Source organism: Leguminivora glycinivorella, chromosome 4 (assembly GCF_023078275.1).
Source record: "Leguminivora glycinivorella isolate SPB_JAAS2020 chromosome 4, LegGlyc_1.1, whole genome shotgun sequence".
NCBI classification, from domain to species: Eukaryota; Metazoa; Arthropoda; class Insecta; order Lepidoptera; family Tortricidae; genus Leguminivora; species Leguminivora glycinivorella.
In genome coordinates, this window is record NC_062974.1 from 14320970 (window position 1) to 14344857 (window position 23888).

The 23888-nt window shown below is 38.2% G+C and overlaps 1 protein-coding gene across 5 annotated transcripts in view; it reads right to left on the reverse strand.

Annotated features, from left to right (window-relative positions):
• The window catches only part of LOC125225082 (protein grainyhead), a 179963-nt gene that overhangs the window by 31186 nt on the left and 124889 nt on the right, over positions 1-23888 (reverse strand). For 4 of the 5 annotated variants that reach the window (XM_048128610.1, XM_048128607.1, XM_048128608.1 and 1 more), the window contains exons 4-6: positions 13016-13184; positions 12247-12672; positions 6911-7062 (exon numbers count right to left, since the gene is read on the reverse strand). In XM_048128610.1, the coding sequence (XP_047984567.1) occupies positions 6911-7062; positions 12247-12672; positions 13016-13184 (747 nt within the window). The remainder of the gene's footprint in view (positions 1-6910; positions 7063-12246; positions 12673-13015; positions 13185-23888) is intronic. The other variant, XM_048128611.1, reaches the window with a different exon arrangement.

The window sequence follows — 23888 nt, forward strand, 5'->3', positions numbered from 1 at the left end:
CTAAGAAACCCAAAAACTACTATGATACGATGTTCTATCATGTAGTTCCAGTTCATATCTTCCGGCTCCATCATCAGACCTTGAAACCTAATCGTAGTCAAAGTTCATTACAAGACTTTTCTAAGAAACGCAAAAACAGCTATGATACGATGTTACATCATGTAGTTCCAGTTCATATCTTCCGGCTTCATCATCAGACCTTGAAACCTTATCGTAGACAAAGTTCATTTCAAGACTTTTCTAAGAAACCCAAAAACTGCTATGATACGATGTTCCATCATGTAGTTCCAGTTCATATCTTCCGGCTCCATCATCAGACCTTGAAACCTAATCGTAGTCAAAGTTCATTACAAGACTTTTCTAAGAAACCCAAAAACAGCTATGATACGATGTTCCGTCATGTAGTTCCAGTTCATATCTTCCGGCTCCATCATCAGACCTTGAAACCTAATCGTAGTCAAAGTTCATTACAAGACTTTTCTAAGAAACCCAAAAACAGCTATGATACGATGTTCCATCATGTAGTTCCAGTTCATATCATCCGGCTCCATCATCAGATCAGTTCAACAGTACCATATTATTGTACTGTCATCAGAAATACATACAGCTGCCAATTATCTAATGATAATTGGCAGCTGTATGTATGGAATCTACGGAGGCTAATTTAACCATCTTCCAAGGATCGTAGCGTAATCGCTACGATCCTTGGAAGATGGTTAAATTAGCCTCCGTAGATTCCATTACATAGTTAGTTACATACACGACGACCTAATAAAAGCGTGTTAATATTAATATTAGCGCCATCTAGCTGAGCCCTTCTTCTGTGTGGTACTGAGGTAAGTACGTTTTATTCTTAGACTTTAATCTGTCCATATGGAGTTATATATGTCTTTGACTAGAAGTATAGGTACTCTAATGAGTATTATTGTATTTAGCGCCGTCTCTCGGCAAAATTTACTAAGTAATTTACGCGACTTGAGACTTGTGCGAACCTTTAGGCATGGAAAGTCACATGAAAAGTTGTCGAAACTAATAATAGATGGCACTGCATTTAAATTTCTTGACTGATAACTCTAATACTAAATTGAATATACTCTAAGGTAGAGCAGAGTCTAATACCTCCGCTTTACAAAAGACCGCAATCAAGTAGCACTAGACTTTACTCATTGTTGTGTTCCTGCCGGTGAGTAAGGCAGCCAGAGCTCAACGAGGGTGCGGTACTCCTTCCTTCCTTCCCCCTCCTTCCTTCGGTCCTTTGAGTCGTCGGCACCCAGGCCCCTTCTAAGTACAGGTTTGTACAAGTTTCTAATGAGTCGTGTTGGCAACGCACATGTGCCACTCTTTGAGTGGCAGGCGTCCATATGTAACAGTCACCGCTTTCCATCAGGCGGACCGTATGCATGTTTGCCACCTACGTGGTACAAAAAAAAACTCTCGACGAATTCACCTTAAACATTAAAAACTAAATCAAAATCGATTGATTCGTTCGGGAGCTATGGTGCCAGACAGACATGTCAAGCGTCAAACCTATTATTATTATAATATTTTTGCGTTGGTGGTTAAAAACAAGAAACCTCCTTCAAAACTATAATAAAACACAACTTTCTATGAAAATCGGTAAAGTTCGAGTCGGATTTCGACATTTCCATACAAAAAGGTCATGAGCGCCTGACGACATGTGATGGCAACGTATACTAGATTTGTACTTTAAAGATTTTGCGTATATTTTGGAAACTATAAGAGATAGAGCAAATAGACTTCAGATTTTGGTTGTCGGTGGCACAATTTTTTTGTTTTCGTATATATGTATACACCATTTTTTGGACCTATTAGGGCAATATTATGGTCAGTGCAGTTCTAAACAGTCGTAAGCGCCTCTTTTTTAGTAGGAACTTAAGTCATTTTGGCAAATGCTTAAAATTTTTAACAATTTCTAAACAGAAATGAATTTCTTTCTACCTGTCCATGGCGCTCACAAAATTTCAAAACATTTAGTAAGTACTTGCAGCGGCAGTGAGTGAAAAATCTCAATTTGAGTTTTTTTCTCTTAACTCCGACTTACGCTTGACTGTAGATTTCTAATAGGTTTTCCTGTAATCTACAGGTAGAGGGCTATCTCGTGTATTTTTTTGAAAATTTTACGCTAAGTAGTTTCGGAGATAAGGGGGGGGGAATGGTCATTTTTTGCTTATTTTCTTAAATTACTTCTAAATTACCAAAATAAAAACTATAAAAAAAATATATTTGAGATGCTTATAAAATGATCTTTCATTTGATATGTAGCACAATATAGTTCTAATAACTTTGATTTTTAATTTTCAATTTTACCCCCCAAAAGTGGCCCCTATGATTAAATTTCGTTTAATTTCATTTAATTATATTACATGTCCGTCTTTGGGCCACTTGTTTACATACGTGTGCCAAATTTCAAGTAAATCGGTCTAGTAGTTTCGGAGAAATCGGCTGTGACAGAGGGACAGACAGACACGCGAGTGATCCTATAAGGGTTCCGTTTTTCCTCTTTGAGGTACGGAACCCTAAAAATATATTATAATAAAAATTGATGCCGCTATGCCGAATGGATATTCGCGATGCCGAATGGATATTCGCGATGCCGAACTGTCGACGCGATATCGCACTTCTTGCTTCGCTAATGAACTCATGAATTAAAATGCGATTTAAACAGCGGAAATGTTATCATTTACGTATATAATCGTCAAGACTTCTGAGTTTACTAATGACATTTTCTGAAATCACTAAGAATACTAACGGTACACAGCGTTTTAAGATCCGATTCTGTGATACGGACAAGGAATGTAAATACCATTTTGAAGTGATAATCACATACGCACACATTAGTTGATTAAGTCACTGGCTTTTAAGAGCTCATTTTTGTGTTGAGCATCGGATGGGTAAATAAAGTGCCTGTTGGAAGTTGGAAGTATTAGTTCAACTAGGCGAGGAGCCGTCGAGTGGCTAACCGGCGTGGTAAGTAATAGGCCAAACATTAGTGAGGGCGTCGGAATAACTCGGCAGATAGGAGGCCGAGGGTTGATTATCGGCCGGGACCGAGCGCCGTATCGGTATCGAGGTAATTTAAGACGGTAGAAGCGACCGCGTTATTTGGGCCAAATGCAAGCAAGTAATTATTATCCAGATAATAATGCTAATGCACTTATCGTGTCGACGAGCGCTTCCGCCGCCGCGTCGCCCGCGCAGCGCCATCGCTGTGACGATTTCTATCGAGGGTGGCGATTTGTGTAAAAGTATTAAACCTTAGTGTTAAATAGTACGTGTTATTTATCAGATATTCCATATTTAAATAACAATTACCTACATCATTAGATAATCTGAAAGAATTGCTATAAACAACAATATAAAGCGTAGTATGTACTTACATTTCCTAGTCAGTTATCCACATATTCGGTTGCGTGAAAACAAATTTATTTCCATTATTCAACAGACACTTAATATGGTGCGTGTAAAATGCACGTTAAAAGGTACCTATTAAATGGTACTAACCAACTGATACAATTTAATAAAACCCGGTCAAATCACTTTATTATCGTTGTATATGTTCTGGTATTTTTGTCTCTTGAAGTCGACAAAAAAAGTCAAATAAATTTAATGCAGGCTAAATTATGTACGAATACCTAAACGCAGATACAAATAAACACATTTCAGTCTTAATCTAAAATCAGTAAACGTTAAAAGAAAACTGTTATAGCGTTACTTAGCCTTTTAAGAGTAATTTAATTATGACTTGATAAAATGCAAACCAAATAGGTGCAGCAAGTTATTCGCTGTAATGCGTCGTGGGACAGGCATCCACGCATTCTTGCATATTATGTTCATAAATATTAATGGCGAGGGCAATATTTTTGATACAATCAGTGTGTTATTTTACTCTTCATTATACCTTCAGATAAAATGTACTCAATGTTAGAAAAGTAATTTCATTAAACGTTTAGCATTAATTCTTCTAAACGTTTGAGGTAAGCTTAATATCCGTCATAGAAACACAATTAGCGTTCATCAAGGAAAACATCAATTTACACACCTTCTACTGGCACAGTCGATGGTCACGAAATGGCATTTAGCACCTTTTAGAAAAACTATCCCTCCGCCAGAGGTCATTGTAAGTGAGAATATACACACAAAAACGACAAACAGTTATACCTACGAGTAAATACTTTTAGCATTTCCTTGTTGTTTTCGTTTCTTTCTTTGGTACAAAAGTGTAAATAAGTACTGTACCTTATTTACACCTTTGTAGATTTTGTCTAGCGACTTTTAATACCTAGCTGAATCTAGTGAAAAGTAAGTACAATCCACAAAACCTACTTGTAATGTCCAATTTCAATTCCGGTAGGTGTTTGATTATGGACTAAGAAGGGTAAGTATGTTATGACGAAAATGGATGAGCCAGTAGGCGCTTCTACCAATAACGACAATAGTTACGAGTATAGTATAACTGTAAATCGGTTATTTGGAATTTAAGCTATTTTAAATAAGTAATACTTAATTAAAGCTATTTTAAATAGAAATTAGACGGATGTTTGCCAAACCGTGGACCACAAAACACAGATGTACATCAGTTGCCTTCGTAAATCAGTAAATATATTATTAAGAATAATTACTGTGTCATGTTAATTATTCACTTTAATAAAATGTTACCTTAACACACAAGAATTGGCCATTTTGTCTTTGACTTTCAGTATCATAAGCATTAAGTATTCTTCTTCGAAAACTAATCAATGATGTTTAATTAAACTACAAATAAATACAATATTAGGTATTTTTGTTAAACTTTGTGACAATAATTCGACTGTATGTTGAACTACTACTTGAAATTTTATTTTAGCTTAGGACAGCATTGCGGTGAACACGCGACGCGCGGTACAAAATGTTTTCCTAGAAAGGGCCTGGCCGAGACACGCGGCGAGGTGCGAAGTGGTCGGTCAATAAGGTCGCTCGGGCATTAGACGGTGTGCCAGCGCGCACCACACTTACTTACCAACAAACGATTTTATCAAACTGTTTTATGCCAATGTTTGTTCTGTCTGTTTACAGCAATTCAGAAAATTGTTCCGTTTTCGGTTCGAGCGTTAATTAAGGACTCCAAATTGAAGGGCAATTGCTTAACTAATTTTCAAGCCTTCATCAGTGTATGGAAATTTCAAGTTCAAATATATTAGAAACAGCAAATTGTTTTACTTCCGCTTGAATACTTTGATTTATTCAAAAAGAGGACAGTAATTATTTTATGACCACGAATCAAATTAAAATATATGCCAACATTGGAATTAGGTATACAATTATGTTGATTTACGTTGATAGTAATATATTGCAAACGTGGTCTTAAGGTGACGCGATATCGATTATGATGTGTCACGTTGACCCTCTACTATCCTGGCTTAAGGAAAACTACTAAAATTATACATCTCGTCGTACATTAACGCGCTCTATAAATTTATAAGTATTAGCATAGTACGATACACAATATAATGATATTAACGGTACAGTAAAACCGACAATGTCTTTTTCATCACATTTTCTGTTTAAAGGTCTCATTGCGTCTACGTGTAAGTACTGAAGAATAATGTACTATTTTATTCCCAAGGGAGTAATGGACGACCGGTCTGGCGCAGTCGGTAGTGACCCTGCCTGCTACGCCACCGTCCCGGGTTCGAATCCCGGTGAGGGGATTTATTTGTGTGATGAGCACAGATATTTGTTCCTGAGTCATGGATGTGTTCTATGTATATAAGTATTTATATATTATATATATCGTTGTCTGAGTACCCACAACACAAGCCTTCTTGAGCTTACCGTGGGCCTCAGTCAATCTGTGTAAGAATGTCCTATAATATTTAATTTAATTTAGTTTAATCAGTCAAGGATTTTTTTTTGCACAACTAAAATTTGACTATTAAGCTATAAAAAAATATTATACGGTATGAAAAATGCATTTTATTTATGTTTTACAATTATTTCAGTGTGTTTTACATTTATTTTGTAAATTTCACGTAGATAAATCGTTATAATTTGCAATCTGGCAGGAAATGGTGACGGCCATCTCGATTTGCGCTTGACCGCGTTGCCATAGCAACGGGCAGTACAACACTGCTATTCGTTGACGGTTTTGCCTTATGACTTGTTTCTCTGTGTTTTCCTCTCAGATGTGATGAAAAATATTGTGTGTAACTCAGGAGGTAAGGATTTTGTAAACTCGTGTCTATAACTCTCTCCAGCCTGCGGCTGTCGCGAGTTATTAACACTCCTTGACAAAATCCCCCTTACCTCCCTTGTTGCACAATATACTATTTAGACTAATGCACTGCTAATTTAAAATAAACACTGAAGAGCTAGCACCTTCCTCGGTCAACGTATTAGCATTACTATTACACTATATATTACACCGGATCCCATTGTTTGACATAATGTAATGATTGTGAGATTATCATTAGACAATACACCTTAACAAATGCAACGAGACTGTAAACTTTCTAAAAGAAAATTTAACCGTTTTGATATTTGAATGAATATCTAAGGCAAAGTGTAATATAACTATTTACCGCTGTCTGTATCTTACATAAGGGCCTATTTGCACTGCGCGCGAACTCGCATGAAATGTTGACTACATTGCTGATAGCTGCAGGGTTAGCACATGATTGCCGCGAGAGCATGTCGCCGCGAGATAGACTACCCGTCCTTATGTCATCAATACAGTTAGAAGGAGACGTGTGATCTATCTCGCGGCGACATACTCCCGCGGCAATCATGTGCTAGGCCTACTGAGGTTACATACGTTAGCCGGCCGATCAAATGCCGCAAATGAAACTGGCATGCGAGATCTCGTACCATGTAAGTTAGCCCTATGGCATGCTGAAAACACGAATGCACTTACAATTTGGCAATCTGTATCTTATCGGCGTCATTTTGTCTGCCGAAGTCGTGCCAGGGGCGCGTGCGCGGGGGCTGTGCCGGCGAGTGGTGCGCGGATGGCGTCCCTCGCCCGTCCTCCGGGGGTTGTTGGCAGATCACTGTGTAGTCGAACGACTGTTCAACAAAAATAAATATTAGCTCAAAGTACTCATACTTAGGTGAAAGGCTAGTTGGAAAAACGAACATCTATCTTAAGGTATTCAGGCGAATGAAACTTTGGATGAATTAGTTTGTCGGTAGTGCCGGTGTCTGTTTTAGGCAATTCGATTAATAAAATTCATTGAATTAATTGACTACTTCTAGTGTTAGTATATTTAAGGAAAGATATAGATAGGCTTTTTTATTCGATTTTATAATTGTATAAAACAATCAATTCATGCATCAACATTAATGAACCACGGGAAAGTTATTGGACAAATAGAATATAGCTATAATTGATTATAATTACATATACTTAATATTTATTTTATAAATCGGAAGAAAAAATTAATTACTTAACTTAAACATGACGTCACTATTCCAATTCAATAGTAAACCATTTTGACCAAAGAGGATCGAGTATTATAGAGAGTTACTGTCAAAGTAAAATGTGTAATCACAGTGCATAGACAGCCATCTCTCAACACATGCTTAAAACTTTTGAACCTCAGTTTTGACAATTTGGCCCATATTCTTAGCTTGATATGTGTTAAATAAAATGTCAAATATTAATGCCCTCTAGCCGAGCGCCCTCCAAAGGTGTATCGCCATCTAGGCCACCGTACCTTTTTCTGTATGATTTTGAGGTACGTTTTTTTCTTGGACTTTATCTGTCTATACGGAGTTACATATGTCTTTGATTTTGACAGAAGAAAAGAATCTGATTTCAGTTGTCAATTAAATGTCTGTTCAAAAATGCAATTTGTCTGTGAACTAAATATTCAAGTCGCATTGTTATGTTATGACAGATATTCGAATTAATTTCCTTGTCACGAAAGAACATAGTCGTGCAATTGTTCACCCACTTATTAATATTCGCTAAGAACAATGTTTAGATAACAAACGTCAACCAATAATTTAAACTACTATTATTGTTTGTCTATTATCTTTCAAATAATACCTAATAAAACTAAAAGAAATTAAATCATATACATAATAAAGGAACTATATAAAATGTTTTGTCGTAAATTTTCGGTATCAATTTTCTACATTGTTGTGTGTTATATATATTTACATATGTATATAAATATTTCTTTTTTTAAATTGTGTACCTTCATATATTCACAGCACTACCTGCGAGTTAAATTATACATATTCATCTTTCGTGAAAGCCGTAACTGGATGATATTCTTACGAAGAAGAAATGAAAACATAGGCACTAGATCATGTGTTAGTATATCAAACAACGTGGTCCAAAGGTTACTAAATTGGTACTTATCAAGTCTTTCAAAACTTACTTTTCTGAAAAAAAAAAACATACATGCAACAACATAAACTCCAGCACCAAACCACACTATGCCAGCAGTATAGTATGTGTGTTCTTTGTTATGTGTGTAAAGACAATTTAATTTAAATACATACATTGTAAATAAGTACCATATAAATGTTATATTCCTCCATAAACTTATGAGGCTAATATCACATACATTTGCAAGTTTATTCACCAACGTACGTACGTACAACGGATATTGTAAAAATTCAAAGTACGTATTTATGCTGTCTATGTAATATATATGTCAAATTGACCGCAATTTGCGAAATGGATTGTAATTTCAAATCACGTTCGTGCAATTAACTCCGAGGTATTCGGACTAAAGCTCCATTTTTAGCGTCGACGTGTTTTGGTGTCGGAGTTTCCTATCATCAAATTCCTGAATTGTAATGACACCTGGCGAGGAACGCGTTGAAGTCTTTTCCTACGATTGCCTAATTTCGTAGCGCGTAGCGCCCGCCTTTGGGCTCAATTAGGGTGCTACGGTTAGCTTGCTTACTAGGCTAGGATTTTTAGCGATACAATCAATCTTATTTTAGTAATAATAATAATAATAATAATAATAATAATAATAAATAACTTTATTTCGAACCATCAAGTCCATAGGGTTAGTAAATACAACAACCTATACATCTATTGTTAGTAACAAGAAAAGATACAATCATTAAACACAACAGATACAAGGACGGAAACAAACAAAAACCTAATATATTTACAAGTTTCGCGGCAGCACAGCTACAGGTGAGTGTAGCTGCACATACCGCTTGACTAGGGGCGAGTCACACCGCTGCGCCAATGTACTTAGGATGCCGTTTGTGCTGCCTCGACTGCGTGTGAGAAGTGACGCGATACGCTTCCTCATGATTGCGTAAAAACAGTCTGTTCTAGCCTCTGCAAACATTGCTGAGGCGCTACAATACCGCGGCAGCCTAAACAGCATCCTAAATGCATTGTTGTATTGGACTCTTAGAGCGCTATATACCCGCTGCGTAAAGTTAGCCCACAGACCGCACGTGTAGAAAGTTTGACAAAAAGCTTTAAACAGCACGAGCTTCACTTCTTTACTAGCACGTGCAAACCTGCGGGCCAACATGTTACAGCGGACACAAAGGGCCCTGCGTTCCCTCTCGATGTCCTCGACGTCAGACAGTGTGTCTGTGACCCAGTGGCCCAGGTACTTAAATTTATCCACTCTCTTTAATGGAGTTCCACACAGCTTAACCTCCTGCATAATGTAGCTTTTGTTACCTGCTTTAAATTGCAGGAGCTCGCTCTTCGAGGCATTGTACCTGAGCCCATGGGCCCCAGCATACGTTTCGCAAATGCTCAACAATTTCATTAGACCACCCATCGAGGGGCTCAGCAACACCATGTCATCAGCATAGCTTAAATTATTAACACATATGTTTTCTACGTGACAGCCGACATAAGCGCTGCTGAGCTCCTCGATGAGGCCGTTCATATAAACATTAAACAATAACGGAGAGCTCAAACCACCCTGTCTGACCCCGCACTGCATCACGTATTCCTCGGACAAGGCGCCCGCCCACTTGACACAATTTTTTTGGTTCCCATACCAATGCCGAAGCAATGAGATGATAACACGGGGGACCGTCGTGTCCTTAAGTAGTTTCCGCCATAGTAGAGTAATAATAACTTAGATATGATTTACTAATCTTACTATATTAAAATCTCTCTTCGTAATTCTTATTAGTTTCCAACTTGTTTTTTAGTTAGTCATCTGGTGATTAATCACTTTTGCCAATATTTGCCTGATGAATTATGTAAATCACTACGATTAAAGAATAATTAAATATGCTGATAATCTCATCTATAGTTTAGTAAACAAAGTAGATAATTAGGTTCATATTAAGTTATTCAAATTCACTCAAATGACACCTAACAAATTGAGTGTAGGAACGTTATACCTATTGTATACAACAAGAAATGCTCAGGTGTAGGTGTTTTTATTAAAACTACGATTGTAGTGGACATTTTAACGCCGAGTTAATTCGAAAGGTCGCAGAGGCGGGGCGTAATGAGCGTCTCGCGAGTTTTCCCCGGCCAACGGATATTGCTTTGATAAATAAGCAATTACGACGGGTGTTTTGAGAGATACTCTGTTATACTAATGTTTTATGTCGAAATCTTCCGTGAATAAAGTCCAATTGGCAACTAATTTATGATAATGGTTTCTCATTAAAATTTCATTGTAAGTGTGTCATCGGCATTAAGTAGTTATCTGCTATTTGCAGGTATGACGTTATTTTAAACACATTTATGTATCTACTTTTTGTCTATTTGTTTGTAACTGTTAACATACAATGTAGCTTAGTTCCCTACTGGAAATATTTACTGTGAATTGTATAAAATTGTTTATATTATTTATATATAATATTTATCACATATTTCTACGAAACTTAGTCAAACTGTTAATACACTGTAAAAGTATATTCTACAAAAAATGATTCAAGTCCCAGTTAAATGTCAAAAATGTAGGTATATGAATAATACATTAACACGTTAGGAAACAAGGTATTTAAATTAGATACATATTTTTAAGCAAATCGTGATATATTGTAAATGATATTCCTCATATTTTTGTGTTATAGGCTGTAACTGTGTATGAATAATTCGCTGTGCTTGTGAACTAATTAGACAATCGGAAGATTAATACAGGAACATCATATTAGGTACCTGGGTTCTGCTTCATTAGTTCTCACTATCGGGTATAGGTGTCATTACAATCAGTTTTCTATGCCATAAAGAGTTGATTGAGTGGTCGCGCGCGCGTAAACAATAATCGAGTCGAGTCAATTAATGTGCTGAGAATTGCATAGGTATTCTACTAACAGGCCATGCCCAGCGCGCAGTTGGCAAACTTTACAATTGAGTTAGTAGCGCCGCCGTATATTTTACATTTTACTATTGCTCTCGTTTAATTTGATTAGCTCATATTTCGCTTAGTAAGGTGACAGTAAACATCAAGCAGAATTTATATAGTGCCAGACTGAATTGCAAGCTCGAGTCGGTTCAGCAAGAGGCAAATTAATAAACTCAATCCGGTGTCATTGTGGTGCTAGATTGTCAGTTGCCTGTTTCGTGCGCACCGCGCCCCGAAAGCCGTCCTTCAAAACAGCTTATCACCTAACTGGGGTATGGTCTGGTCCATTTGTTATTTTAATTTTAGCAAACATTGTTAACGCTCCGGGTAGGCACATGGCGCATGATTGACCCCGAAGGTTACGCTGCGGCGAGCCATTGTCTAACTCAAAGAGCAATTACACCATTGCACCTCATGCAAGTGTTTAAATGTACTCACTACCTAATAAGCATGACTAATATTCCAATTAAACTATGTCATGTCACCAAACCTAAAAGGACAAACATTGGAGTTCCTATTGGATTTAATTTGCTGATTAGAAACCCTTTTAGCAGAAATAATATATAACACAAAAAAAAGTATGGTCCGGCAACAGACTTATAAGGTTATCAGCGTTGATTAAATATTGGTAATTAGAGCTGAGCGCGGGTGGGCTTTGATGACTTAATTAATAAAAAAAACTTCTGCATATCTACTGACATTCTGTCATGAGGTGTACCTATTTAGAATAATAGCAAATAATAACCTCCATATTTAAAATAAAATGCACTTATTCATCATGTATACAGAAGATAATAAAATCGATTGAATTCTAAGACGATATCATAATAAAGAAAGACTAACTATTTAGTTGATAGGTATGTGTGAATGTGTTGTGTGTTGATGGTGTGGTGAGTTGTGTGGTGTAAGCATCCCGCCCGCCCGCGCCCGGGTGTGCACCGACCTGCTGAACGGCGGTGTGGTCCCTGGGGGTGACAGCATCAGCGCCGATGCCACTGTCCGGCGAGGGCAGGTCCACGGTGAGCCCGGCCGCCGCGATCACGCTCTTGCTGTGGTAGCGCGGCGCCGCGTACCGTTCGCCAAAAGCCGACCCCGGTGCCGCTTCTGCGTCCCCGTAGGGCGGCGCGGACCTCTGCTGGTAGCCTTCACCCACAAAGTACTCTCTGTAGTAGGGCTCAGCGGCGAAGGCGGCACCGGAGGGCTGCCGCGAGTACTGGTCGCCATAGGGCGTCGGGCTGGGGGTGCCGGGCGGCGCGAACATCTGCGCCGCGTACATCATGCCGGCGTCGGGCAGCAGCGAGCCGGCCGAGGAGGCGCGCGACGGCACCGGCGACGGCGACGCCGCCTCGCTCACCTCGCCCACCGCCACCTGCGGACACACGCGTCTGTTACACGCGTTCTCCCACGACAACTGTCCGCTCCGCAACGTCGACGCGTACATGCCGCGTCGAAGCACAGTTCACAGCTTCACGTACACTAAGGTTTATGGTCGGTGTCACGTTCACATGAATAATCCCGGGTGAGTATACAGGTCCTGGGGATAGGGTGCATCAGGGTAAAGCGGGTTAGGGCGCGGGCGGGCGCGGCTAGTGCGTCGCGAGCACGGAGCCCGGCGCATCGTACGTAGACCGCGATAAATAATACATGAGTGACCGGTAAGCAGTGTGTGAGTGCGTGCGCGCGCGACGGCGGCGTACGGACGTGTGACGCACCTTGTGTCGCGGCGGCTTGAGCGCGTGCGCGTGCGGCTCGGGCTCGTCGGCCACCTTGCGGCTCAGGTCCTCGGGCTCGCGCTTCACGAGCCCCGCGTGTAGCAGTCCGGAGAGCTCGCCCAGCTCCGCCCCGTGCGCGCCATTGGCCGCCTTCAGCGCCGATCCGGCCCTGCGGAGGGGAGATAGCGGTGATTGGCGCCGCAGACGCTGCGTGCGCGCTACTCGTGCCGCGACCTCGCACAGCGCAGCGCGCAGCGTCGTTACACTTGATAATGATAAGTGTACTATTCGCGCTATCATTAACCTGCAACTGCGCTATCATATTGATAATTTACATTCCTCGTCATTCTAAATACAAACATTCATCAATTTCAACATAATTTTAACAATTACTTTTTATATTCATTTTTTAACACAATAAATATAATCTAATGTTCGTTCCATAGATTACTCAAAACTTTTTAACTTATTATTATAATGACAACATAATACCTATGTAAAATTTCGGACGTTTATTTCTTGAAATATTCAGTTTATTAAAACAATTTTTCATGTTGATTGATATGCAAATTGTTATATTTGGTGAAATAAATTTTCACATTTTGATACATGTAGCGAGTGCCCTCCTAATATTATTTTTTATCATTATTTGCTGAACAGTTTTCAATTAAAATGGCAGTGACATACAAACCGACAAACGGGCAGACAGACGGACATGGCGAAACTATAAAGATTTCGTTTTAGCCATTTTGGCAACGGAACCCCAATAACTAGTGCTTAGGTATCTATTTTTTTTTACTAGGTCCCAATCCCACAATAACTAAATCGAACGCAGTTTAATGAAAAGAATCCAATCCACAAAAAACTTACAATATAATTTGAACTTTCTGTCAAAAGGAAAAGTCATTCATTTTAATGGAGTAAATTATTTAAGCACAGGTATATCGAAAAAAATAGCATTTTAACTAATTCGTCTATAATGTTTACGTATATTTACAAGTAGGTATCCTATAGTGTAGACCTACATATTATTCAACTCGATGTGGACACTGACAGGTATCATCTTGATATATAGGTAATTTATAACCTAAAAACGCAAAATCGTGACATTCCCCACCCATCCCATCTAGTCCCATCTAGTTTGAAAAATAAATAACTAGTATGTAAAAACTGAATAAATCTTACCTATTTACTCAGTTTTTACTACTTACTAAAATAGACAACTATTTATATTGTAAAAAAAAACAATCCTGAACAGAAAAACTAAATGGGTTCCCATAAATATGTCCATTTTTAGGGTTCCGTACCAAAAAGGTACAAAAGGAAGCCTTATTTTCCTTCACTGAACTAAATTAAGAATTAGATAAATAGTACTTATAGGTAAGGAAGGTCTAATTCGAAATGAAATGTGCTTAGGTAGATCAATTTAGTAAGTACATATTAGATCTAGATACCTACGATGTGTATAGAAGATCCGAACTATGTAATACGTAGACCTATTAAAGTTCAAATCAGGCTGATGGTCCGTTTTTTAGATATTCATAAAATAGGAAATATAAAGTAACTGGTAACTGGTGACCGAAGAGCTGGCGACTTCCTAGCACAACGTATCAGCATTGTGATACATACAATGCCTGTACGATCTGTTTTACATAGATTCGATTTTAGAGAAGTATTATGCTTAGTCTTAGTTACTATAGGTAGGTATGTCGATTTGTTTTAAATAAATTGAAAGAATAACGTATCTAGTTCATGTTTTTAATTTACCGATACCAGCACTAATTCCTATGCACCAAAGATGAAATAACGAGAGGATCATTCTCTCAGTTAGTTCCAATAGCATGACTTTTTGTACTATTTTTTAAAAGTTATGTTGCAAAAATCCTACATGATCGCTCAACTTGCATCATATAGCGAAGTCGAATGAAAGACTACACGGGCAGAATTCATATGATATTCATTTGATATCACTTGAAGATCATTTTTAGTTAGGTATTTACCAATTTGTAAAAGTAATGCTACATTCACCTACATGGATTGAAACCGGAAATAATACAGCTTAACCTACACTGGCCGTGTAACGCCCAAATTAATATCTCAGATGTATCTTTAGGTATTTAAATAAATGTAAACAAAACCCTAAACAGGCACCTCAGGATGAGTTGAGTCTAAATGAAAACATTACACGACAAAATAAGAAGGTTAAATACAATAAGTCACAAGTCTGCGGTAGCTGAACATTTGCTATAGTCAGGACCTAACCACTGGATTGAGTTCCATAGTCCCAAAATTCTGTCAACGGAACGAACGTCTGTTCTACGGCAGAAAAGTACGTGAAGCCATTGAAATTAGAAAGCATCGAAATTTCAACCAGAATGATGGGCAGGAAATTTCTTCGTCGTGGAATCCCGTAATTAGTAAATGTAAGCGTGAAAAAACACCTAAAGACACACCGACTGATATCGTGAGTGTTGTGTGTAGGCAAAGTGACAACCCTAGCGCAAAAGTGAATAATCAAGAACAAGTGCGGGTAGTTATTATCATAGTTATCAATATCATTGTCCATCCAGTGTCAATCCAGGATCTAGATTTTATTTTTCATGTGACCTCTTTTAGCCATTTTAAGTACAATACAAACATTAATAAGTTTACGATAAAGTCTTCAGTTTGAAATTGTCTATTACTTACCTACTCGATAGATACAAGTGCAGTAGATATTTTAAGTGTTTTTTATTGGATATTTGTTACGGTACCTAAAAGTAAAAATAAACATACTATGCAGTTAAATACTCCTACAATATCCATACTCCATACTGCTGAATATTACTTATACATTTTTAAGTGCAGATGTAGCTACTCATACTAGTATTACACATCACATACCTACATACCCATTTTAAGAGGGGAATGCGGTTTCTTGGAAATTCGTATGTGGCTTCATCAAGAACAAAACTATTTAGTAAAATATTCCAGTAACATAATTTTGTAATAGTTACGTGTAAATATTTGTTTTTTTTTAATGAAATTTTTCGCACCATGCAGCACTAACTCGTTTACAAGTAACGGCTACACATTTGTTTGATTTGTTAGCGATGCGGCCACCTCCGCACGCCGAGTGCAGGCGCGGTTTTGGTCGGCGCTGCGATGTCAGTGCGCGCCGATTTATGATAATTGAAGACAAGTTTCATTGGCGTTCAGATGTTTATTTTAGATAAGAGTCTCGCGCCGCACTATTTCATGCGTCCGAATTGGTCGGGATGCGCGACCTCCCGCAAGCTCGCTCGCCGCCGCCCGTGTCTGATTGCAATTCTCGCTTTGCTCATACTTAACGATTTATGAAAGCGATTTGTAAGAGAAACACGACGAGTGTGAAATCGCTCATCCGATAAGATAAACCGCGTGTGTAAAATGTTTCGGGAAACGTCGACAGTGTTTCTACACAAGAGAGATGCGGTGCGAATTTATTTCATGGATTAATTCGGCTCCGCCGCCGGTCAGGTTAGATATGTCGACGCACCGACGATCGAACGGAATAACTATGAATTTGAATATAATTCAATTAATATTTTATAAATACGAGAGTAGGGACTACAAAATGAAGTAGCATAGATATCGTTATTCATGCGAGTAGAATACAAAGCGATGTTTGCTTGTCGTTCATTGTTGGCGCCTCGCAAAAACGTTACACAAAGCGCGCTCCGCTGACAGCTGAGTCGCGGCGCCTCGAGACACGACCGCCGACTTCGCTCGCGGCCAAGCTTGCTGTCGAAACCTGAGCTTGCGAGATGTCGTCTATTGTATCCAAACGTGTCTAAGGTAGCATTAGGTAGGCAAGTTCGATTAAGACGACTTCCACGGAAATATATACCTACCCATTCTTATTATATTCATCTCTTTAAGCACGATTTTTTGTAAGTAACTAGTAAGAGACCTATAATGATGACGACCTGCAACCCAGATACAAATTATAAATGTATGGCTATGTATGTAAGTAGGTACAGATTTAGAGCGAAAAGATTTGCCTTCGTATTGTTGCGGAAACGTACGAACATGTCATGTTATTTCAGTCAGTCTCAGTACAAGATGTACCGACATTGACTGAACTAGCATGACAAAACGAACGTTTCCGGAAAAATACGAAGGAAACCCTTTTCGCACTACATCTGTATATTATTTGTTTAGAATGCATAAGTGCATAACTATTTATAGATTGTAACAAATATTCCTCCTATTTATGTCTGAACTGAATATATTTTTCGATAATCAACAGACTCTCCGAATAGGACAGGTTTATGCTCATGATCCCTCTAACATAAACTGTTATTTAGGAACTCATAACTTGTTACTTGCTTCCATAGCACTGGTTAACCACTTTCGTTTCGCATAAAAAACAAGTAGCTACTAGCCAGTTTATAAACGGTGATGCTATTAAATTTTACAAACAAAAACTCGTCTAGAAATTGGCGTACGTATCATTAATGAAGTCTAGTAAGCATTTATTAGGAACACGTTTACATGTAAATCATATTAAGCTCAGATTAGCTTTGCAGAGTTCTAAATTCTTCATTTATTGAAAAAATATTAAACAAAAAGCACCTAACTTTCGTACAATTTACAAAGTTTAATTAAATATTATCCCACTCAGATTCTAATTGTTATGTTGTCTGTAAATCTCACTCTTGGCAAGGTAATAACAGTATTGATCTCAGACCTCACCTGCCAGCCGGCTAACATAAATTTAATTTTGATAAGGAATAGAAAGGAATCCGTTACAAATCCGAATCCCAGAGTTTAGATCAGATATCAGTGTCATGTTGCAAATGATTACCATAACAGTGACGGTAATAAAAGGATAAGAATGAACACCTCTAGCATCCGAGTGCTACATTTTACATGCAAATAACTATTTTCTTATCAAAGCAAATCAGAATATGCGCGGATGCAATTGCCATTATAATTATTTGCAATGTTTACTTAATACTTATAGGTAAGGAAGGTCTAATTCGAAATGAAATGTGCTTAGGTAGATCAATTTAGTAAGTACATATTAGATCTAGATACCTACGATGTGTATAGAAGATCCGAACTATGTAATACGTAGACCTATTAAAGTTCAAATCAGGCTGATGGTCCGTTTTTTAGATATTCATAAAATAGGAAATATAAAGTAACTGGTAACTGGTGACCGAAGAGCTGGCGACTTCCTAGCACAACGTATCAGCATTGTGATACATACAATGCCTGTACGATCTGTTTTACATAGATTCGATTTTAGAGAAGTATTATGCTTAGTCTTAGTTACTATAGGTAGGTATGTCGATTTGTTTTAAATAAATTGAAAGAATAACGTATCTAGTTCATGTTTTTAATTTACCGATACCAGCACTAATTCCTATGCACCAAAGATGAAATAACGAGAGGATCATTCTCTCAGTTAGTTCCAATAGCATGACTTTTTGTACTATTTTTTAAAAGTTATGTTGCAAAAATCCTACATGATCGCTCAACTTGCATCATATAGCGAAGTCGAATGAAAGACTACACGGGCAGAATTCATATGATATTCATTTGATATCACTTGAAGATCATTTTTAGTTAGGTATTTACCAATTTGTAAAAGTAATGCTACATTCACCTACATGGATTGAAACCGGAAATAATACAGCTTAACCTACACTGGCCGTGTAACGCCCAAATTAATATCTCAGATGTATCTTTAGGTATTTAAATAAATGTAAACAAAACCCTAAACAGGCACCTCAGGATGAGTTGAGTCTAAATGAAAACATTACACGACAAAATAAGAAGGTTAAATACAATAAGTCACAAGTCTGCGGTAGCTGAACATTTGCTATAGTCAGGACCTAACCACTGGATTGAGTTCCATAGTCCCAAAATTCTGTCAACGGAACGAACGTCTGTTCTACGGCAGAAAAGTACGTGAAGCCATTGAAATTAGAAAGCATCGAAATTTCAACCAGAATGATGGGCAGGAAATTTCTTCGTCGTGGAATCCCGTAATTAGTAAATGTAAGCGTGAAAAAACACCTAAAGACACACCGACTGATATCGTGAGTGTTGTGTGTAGGCAAAGTGACAACCCTAGCGCAAAAGTGAATAATCAAGAACAAGTGCGGGTAGTTATTATCATAGTTATCAATATCATTGTCCATCCAGTGTCAATCCAGGATCTAGATTTTATTTTTCATGTGACCTCTTTTAGCCATTTTAAGTACAATACAAACATTAATAAGTTTACGATAAAGTCTTCAGTTTGAAATTGTCTATTACTTACCTACTCGATAGATACAAGTGCAGTAGATATTTTAAGTGTTTTTTATTGGATATTTGTTACGGTACCTAAAAGTAAAAATAAACATACTATGCAGTTAAATACTCCTACAATATCCATACTCCATACTGCTGAATATTACTTATACATTTTTAAGTGCAGATGTAGCTACTCATACTAGTATTACACATCACATACCTACATACCCATTTTAAGAGGGGAATGCGGTTTCTTGGAAATTCGTATGTGGCTTCATCAAGAACATGCAGGCAAAACTATTTAGTAAAATATTCCAGTAACATAATTTTGTAATAGTTACGTGTAAATATTTGTTTTTTTTTAATGAAATTTTTCGCACCATGCAGCACTAACTCGTTTACAAGTAACGGCTACACATTTGTTTGATTTGTTAGCGATGCGGCCACCTCCGCACGCCGAGTGCAGGCGCGGTTTTGGTCGGCGCTGCGATGTCAGTGCGCGCCGATTTATGATAATTGAAGACAAGTTTCATTGGCGTTCAGATGTTTATTTTAGATAAGAGTCTCGCGCCGCACTATTTCATGCGTCCGAATTGGTCGGGATGCGCGACCTCCCGCAAGCTCGCTCGCCGCCGCCCGTGTCTGATTGCAATTCTCGCTTTGCTCATACTTAACGATTTATGAAAGCGATTTGTAAGAGAAACACGACGAGTGTGAAATCGCTCATCCGATAAGATAAACCGCGTGTGTAAAATGTTTCGGGAAACGTCGACAGTGTTTCTACACAAGAGAGATGCGGTGCGAATTTATTTCATGGATTAATTCGGCTCCGCCGCCGGTCAGGTTAGATATGTCGACGCACCGACGATCGAACGGAATAACTATGAATTTGAATATAATTCAATTAATATTTTATAAATACGAGAGTAGGGACTACAAAATGAAGTAGCATAGATATCGTTATTCATGCGAGTAGAATACAAAGCGATGTTTGCTTGTCGTTCATTGTTGGCGCCTCGCAAAAACGTTACACAAAGCGCGCTCCGCTGACAGCTGAGTCGCGGCGCCTCGAGACACGACCGCCGACTTCGCTCGCGGCCAAGCTTGCTGTCGAAACCTGAGCTTGCGAGATGTCGTCTATTGTATCCAAACGTGTCTAAGGTAGCATTAGGTAGGCAAGTTCGATTAAGACGACTTCCACCGAAATATATACCTACCCATTCTTATTATATTCATCTCTTTAAGCACGATTTTTTGTAAGTAACTAGTAAGAGACCTATAATGATGACGACCTGCAACCCAGATACAAATTATAAATGTATGGCTATGTATGTAAGTAGGTACAGATTTAGAGCGAAAAGATTTGCCTTCGTATTGTTGCGGAAACGTACGAACATGTCATGTTATTTCAGTCAGTCTCAGTACAAGATGTACCGACATTGACTGAACTAGCATGACAAAACGAACGTTTCCGGAAAAATACGAAGGAAACCCTTTTCGCACTACATCTGTATATTATTTGTTTAGAATGCATAAGTGCATAACTATTTATAGATTGTAACAAATATTCCTCCTATTTATGTCTGAACTGAATATATTTTTCGATAATCAACAGACTCTCCGAATAGGACAGGTTTATGCTCATGATCCCTCTAACATAAACTGTTATTTAGGAACTCATAACTTGTTACTTGCTTCCATAGCACTGGTTAACCACTTTCGTTTCGCATAAAAAACAAGTAGCTACTAGCCAGTTTATAAACGGTGATGCTATTAAATTTTACAAACAAAAACTCGTCTAGAAATTGGCGTACGTATCATTAATGAAGTCTAGTAAGCATTTATTAGGAACACGTTTACATGTAAATCATATTAAGCTCAGATTAGCTTTGCAGAGTTCTAAATTCTTCATTTATTGAAAAAATATTAAACAAAAAGCACCTAACTTTCGTACAATTTACAAAGTTTAATTAAATATTATCCCACTCAGATTCTAATTGTTATGTTGTCTGTAAATCTCACTCTTGGCAAGGTAATAACAGTATTGATCTCAGACCTCACCTGCCAGCCGGCTAACATAAATTTAATTTTGATAAGGAATAGAAAGGAATCCGTTACAAATCCGAATCCCAGAGTTTAGATCAGATATCAGTGTCATGTTGCAAATGATTACCATAACAGTGACGGTAATAAAAGGATAAGAATGAACACCTCTAGCATCCGAGTGCTACATTTTACATGCAAATAACTATTTTCTTATCAAAGCAAATCAGAATATGCGCGGATGCAATTGCCATTATAATTATTTGCAATGTTTACTTAACACCCTTTCACACATGACGAGATCCCGACAATGCGAGACAAGGGGTGCGCATGGGCAACCCTATCCTATCCTATACGGAGACGCATTGATTGAAAAATCTCCTATGAATCATAGACATGATAAACTCTTGCACCACATGCATTTTACTAAATAAAGCAGAAACTGATATTCTTAAAATAAATATCTACTATCTAAAGAGAATGTACAAAAACATGTTTCATCAAATCATCACGACACTAGAGAGTTCAGATGTTTATAAGCATTTCCTTTGCTGACGACTTTGCTCGTGTACCAATTATTTTACAGTAATTTAGGAATTAATAACTAGTACAAGCTTAGTTATTGCACAACAATGTCTTAGTTTAAAAATAATAACTATCGGCAAAGTAGATGTCGGTCATGTAATATGCAACAAACTAGCTGTTAGGAAATGTAAAGAAGCTTAATGATGAAGAAAACCAGTGAGATAATGAAGTGAATGAATAGTTGGTAGTGGTATCGCGCGCGGTATCTCCCGCGGCGACAGTTTCTCCGTTGCTTGACGAATAGATTAGATCTATCGCGCGACGAACACCGCGCGAAGAGGAGGCGCTTGCAGCGGATGCCCGCATCGTAATATCAATGCTATTTGAATATATCATTCCGCTAAATGTAGGTTTATTGCTACTTTTCTCACGGAACTAATACATTATCAAAAACTTTAATTGAAAACGATTTCGGCATTTGTCTAAGCCATTAAAGAACTTTTGGTTACACACAGCCGTAACGGTGATTAAAGCCGTTAAACATTTTCCCGGTCCTAATTAACCGAAAATAGAAAATATGTAGTAGGCAATAATAAAAATAAATCATCATGCCTGTGAGTAGGTAATTGATAATAATAATTCGCATGCGTAACGACTGTTAATTTAAATTCTTTAGCTTACCGTTTCAATGGGACAGTTCGCATGATAAAGAATGGTCAAGAAGAATGGTCAGCCCCGATTTGATATTTCGCTACGTGATGGCCGGCCAGGGACATAACGATGTTCCTATCTTTTTTATGCATTATCTTATAAGGGGGTTGGGTGTTTCCAAGGGAATTGAATGGTATTAACTGCTCTGCCATTAACAATACAGTCGGATCGTCAAGAGAGAACCGGTTTGGTCCTAAATGGGTCACACGGTTCCAGCTCCTGAGTTTTTGCCGCGCCATTACTGAACGTCGCACTACCAGGGATGCTTATGGAACATTTTGTATTAACTTTTAGTTTAGCACTTGCATTTTGATTATAGGTACATATGCAAACATAAAATACCACCTATAAATGGTCAACAGGTAGGTTAAATATAAATAGGATTACCTAACAAACTTATTAATGTTTATCTTGACTTCCTTAACTCCATAACTGATTCATTACAATGTTTATTGGTTTATAGTAGATAATTTATACCGAGTTTTAGGGTCACATACTTATCAAAAATGGTAATTTTATAATTAACGAAGTGACGCTACAGGATTAATTAACGCGCTGACAGTGGCTTCATCGAACCTTCTCAAATTGGCATGTATATAGGAATTTCCGCTGAACAGTATTTTTATAATATTTTATTACATGACCATTAACTTCATTTATATACGTCAATAGGTAATTCCAATATTAATGCAATGTAATAAAATGATCCGGAGAGAAGAGAAAATGTTTTCCCATTAGTGGCGAGTGTGAACAGTGACAGGGTCAAAGGGCTTGCCCCTCCCCGACACATCCCGCCGCGCGTTTCTATGCTAATCTTAGAGTTAGCATTCGACAGCGTCCAACTTATATTAATGGTTATAGCTGCCCGTTTCCACTTAACAGCCATAATATCCGTAGTCCTGGCTATAACGGAGGCTAGCGCTAGCTGCGCCCGCGCAATACGCAATGCGTTTACGAAACATGCTCACGCCTACGGCTGATCTCGAGGATATTTATAAAGATGGAACTAGTCCGTGTCTAAGTATATTGAGCATTCAATTCAAATAATACGAGCGATTTAGACAACAAACACTGCAAGCCGAACCTGATGATGAACCTGGCGCTCAACTAGAGGTGAATTTGCATACAAACGCATAAAGAGACACAGCCGGGGAGCGGGCAGCGGGCGCGGGTGAGCGAGCATTCGTTATAATTCTGAATGTATGAATGAGCAATCGCGCGCTCATCGTAGCTCGTCGCGTGGGTCGCGCTCCGACAATGCACCAGACAAGTCCTGGGCGTCCTTGTCAATGTGAGCCGCTTCCAGCCACATCCGTCTATTGTC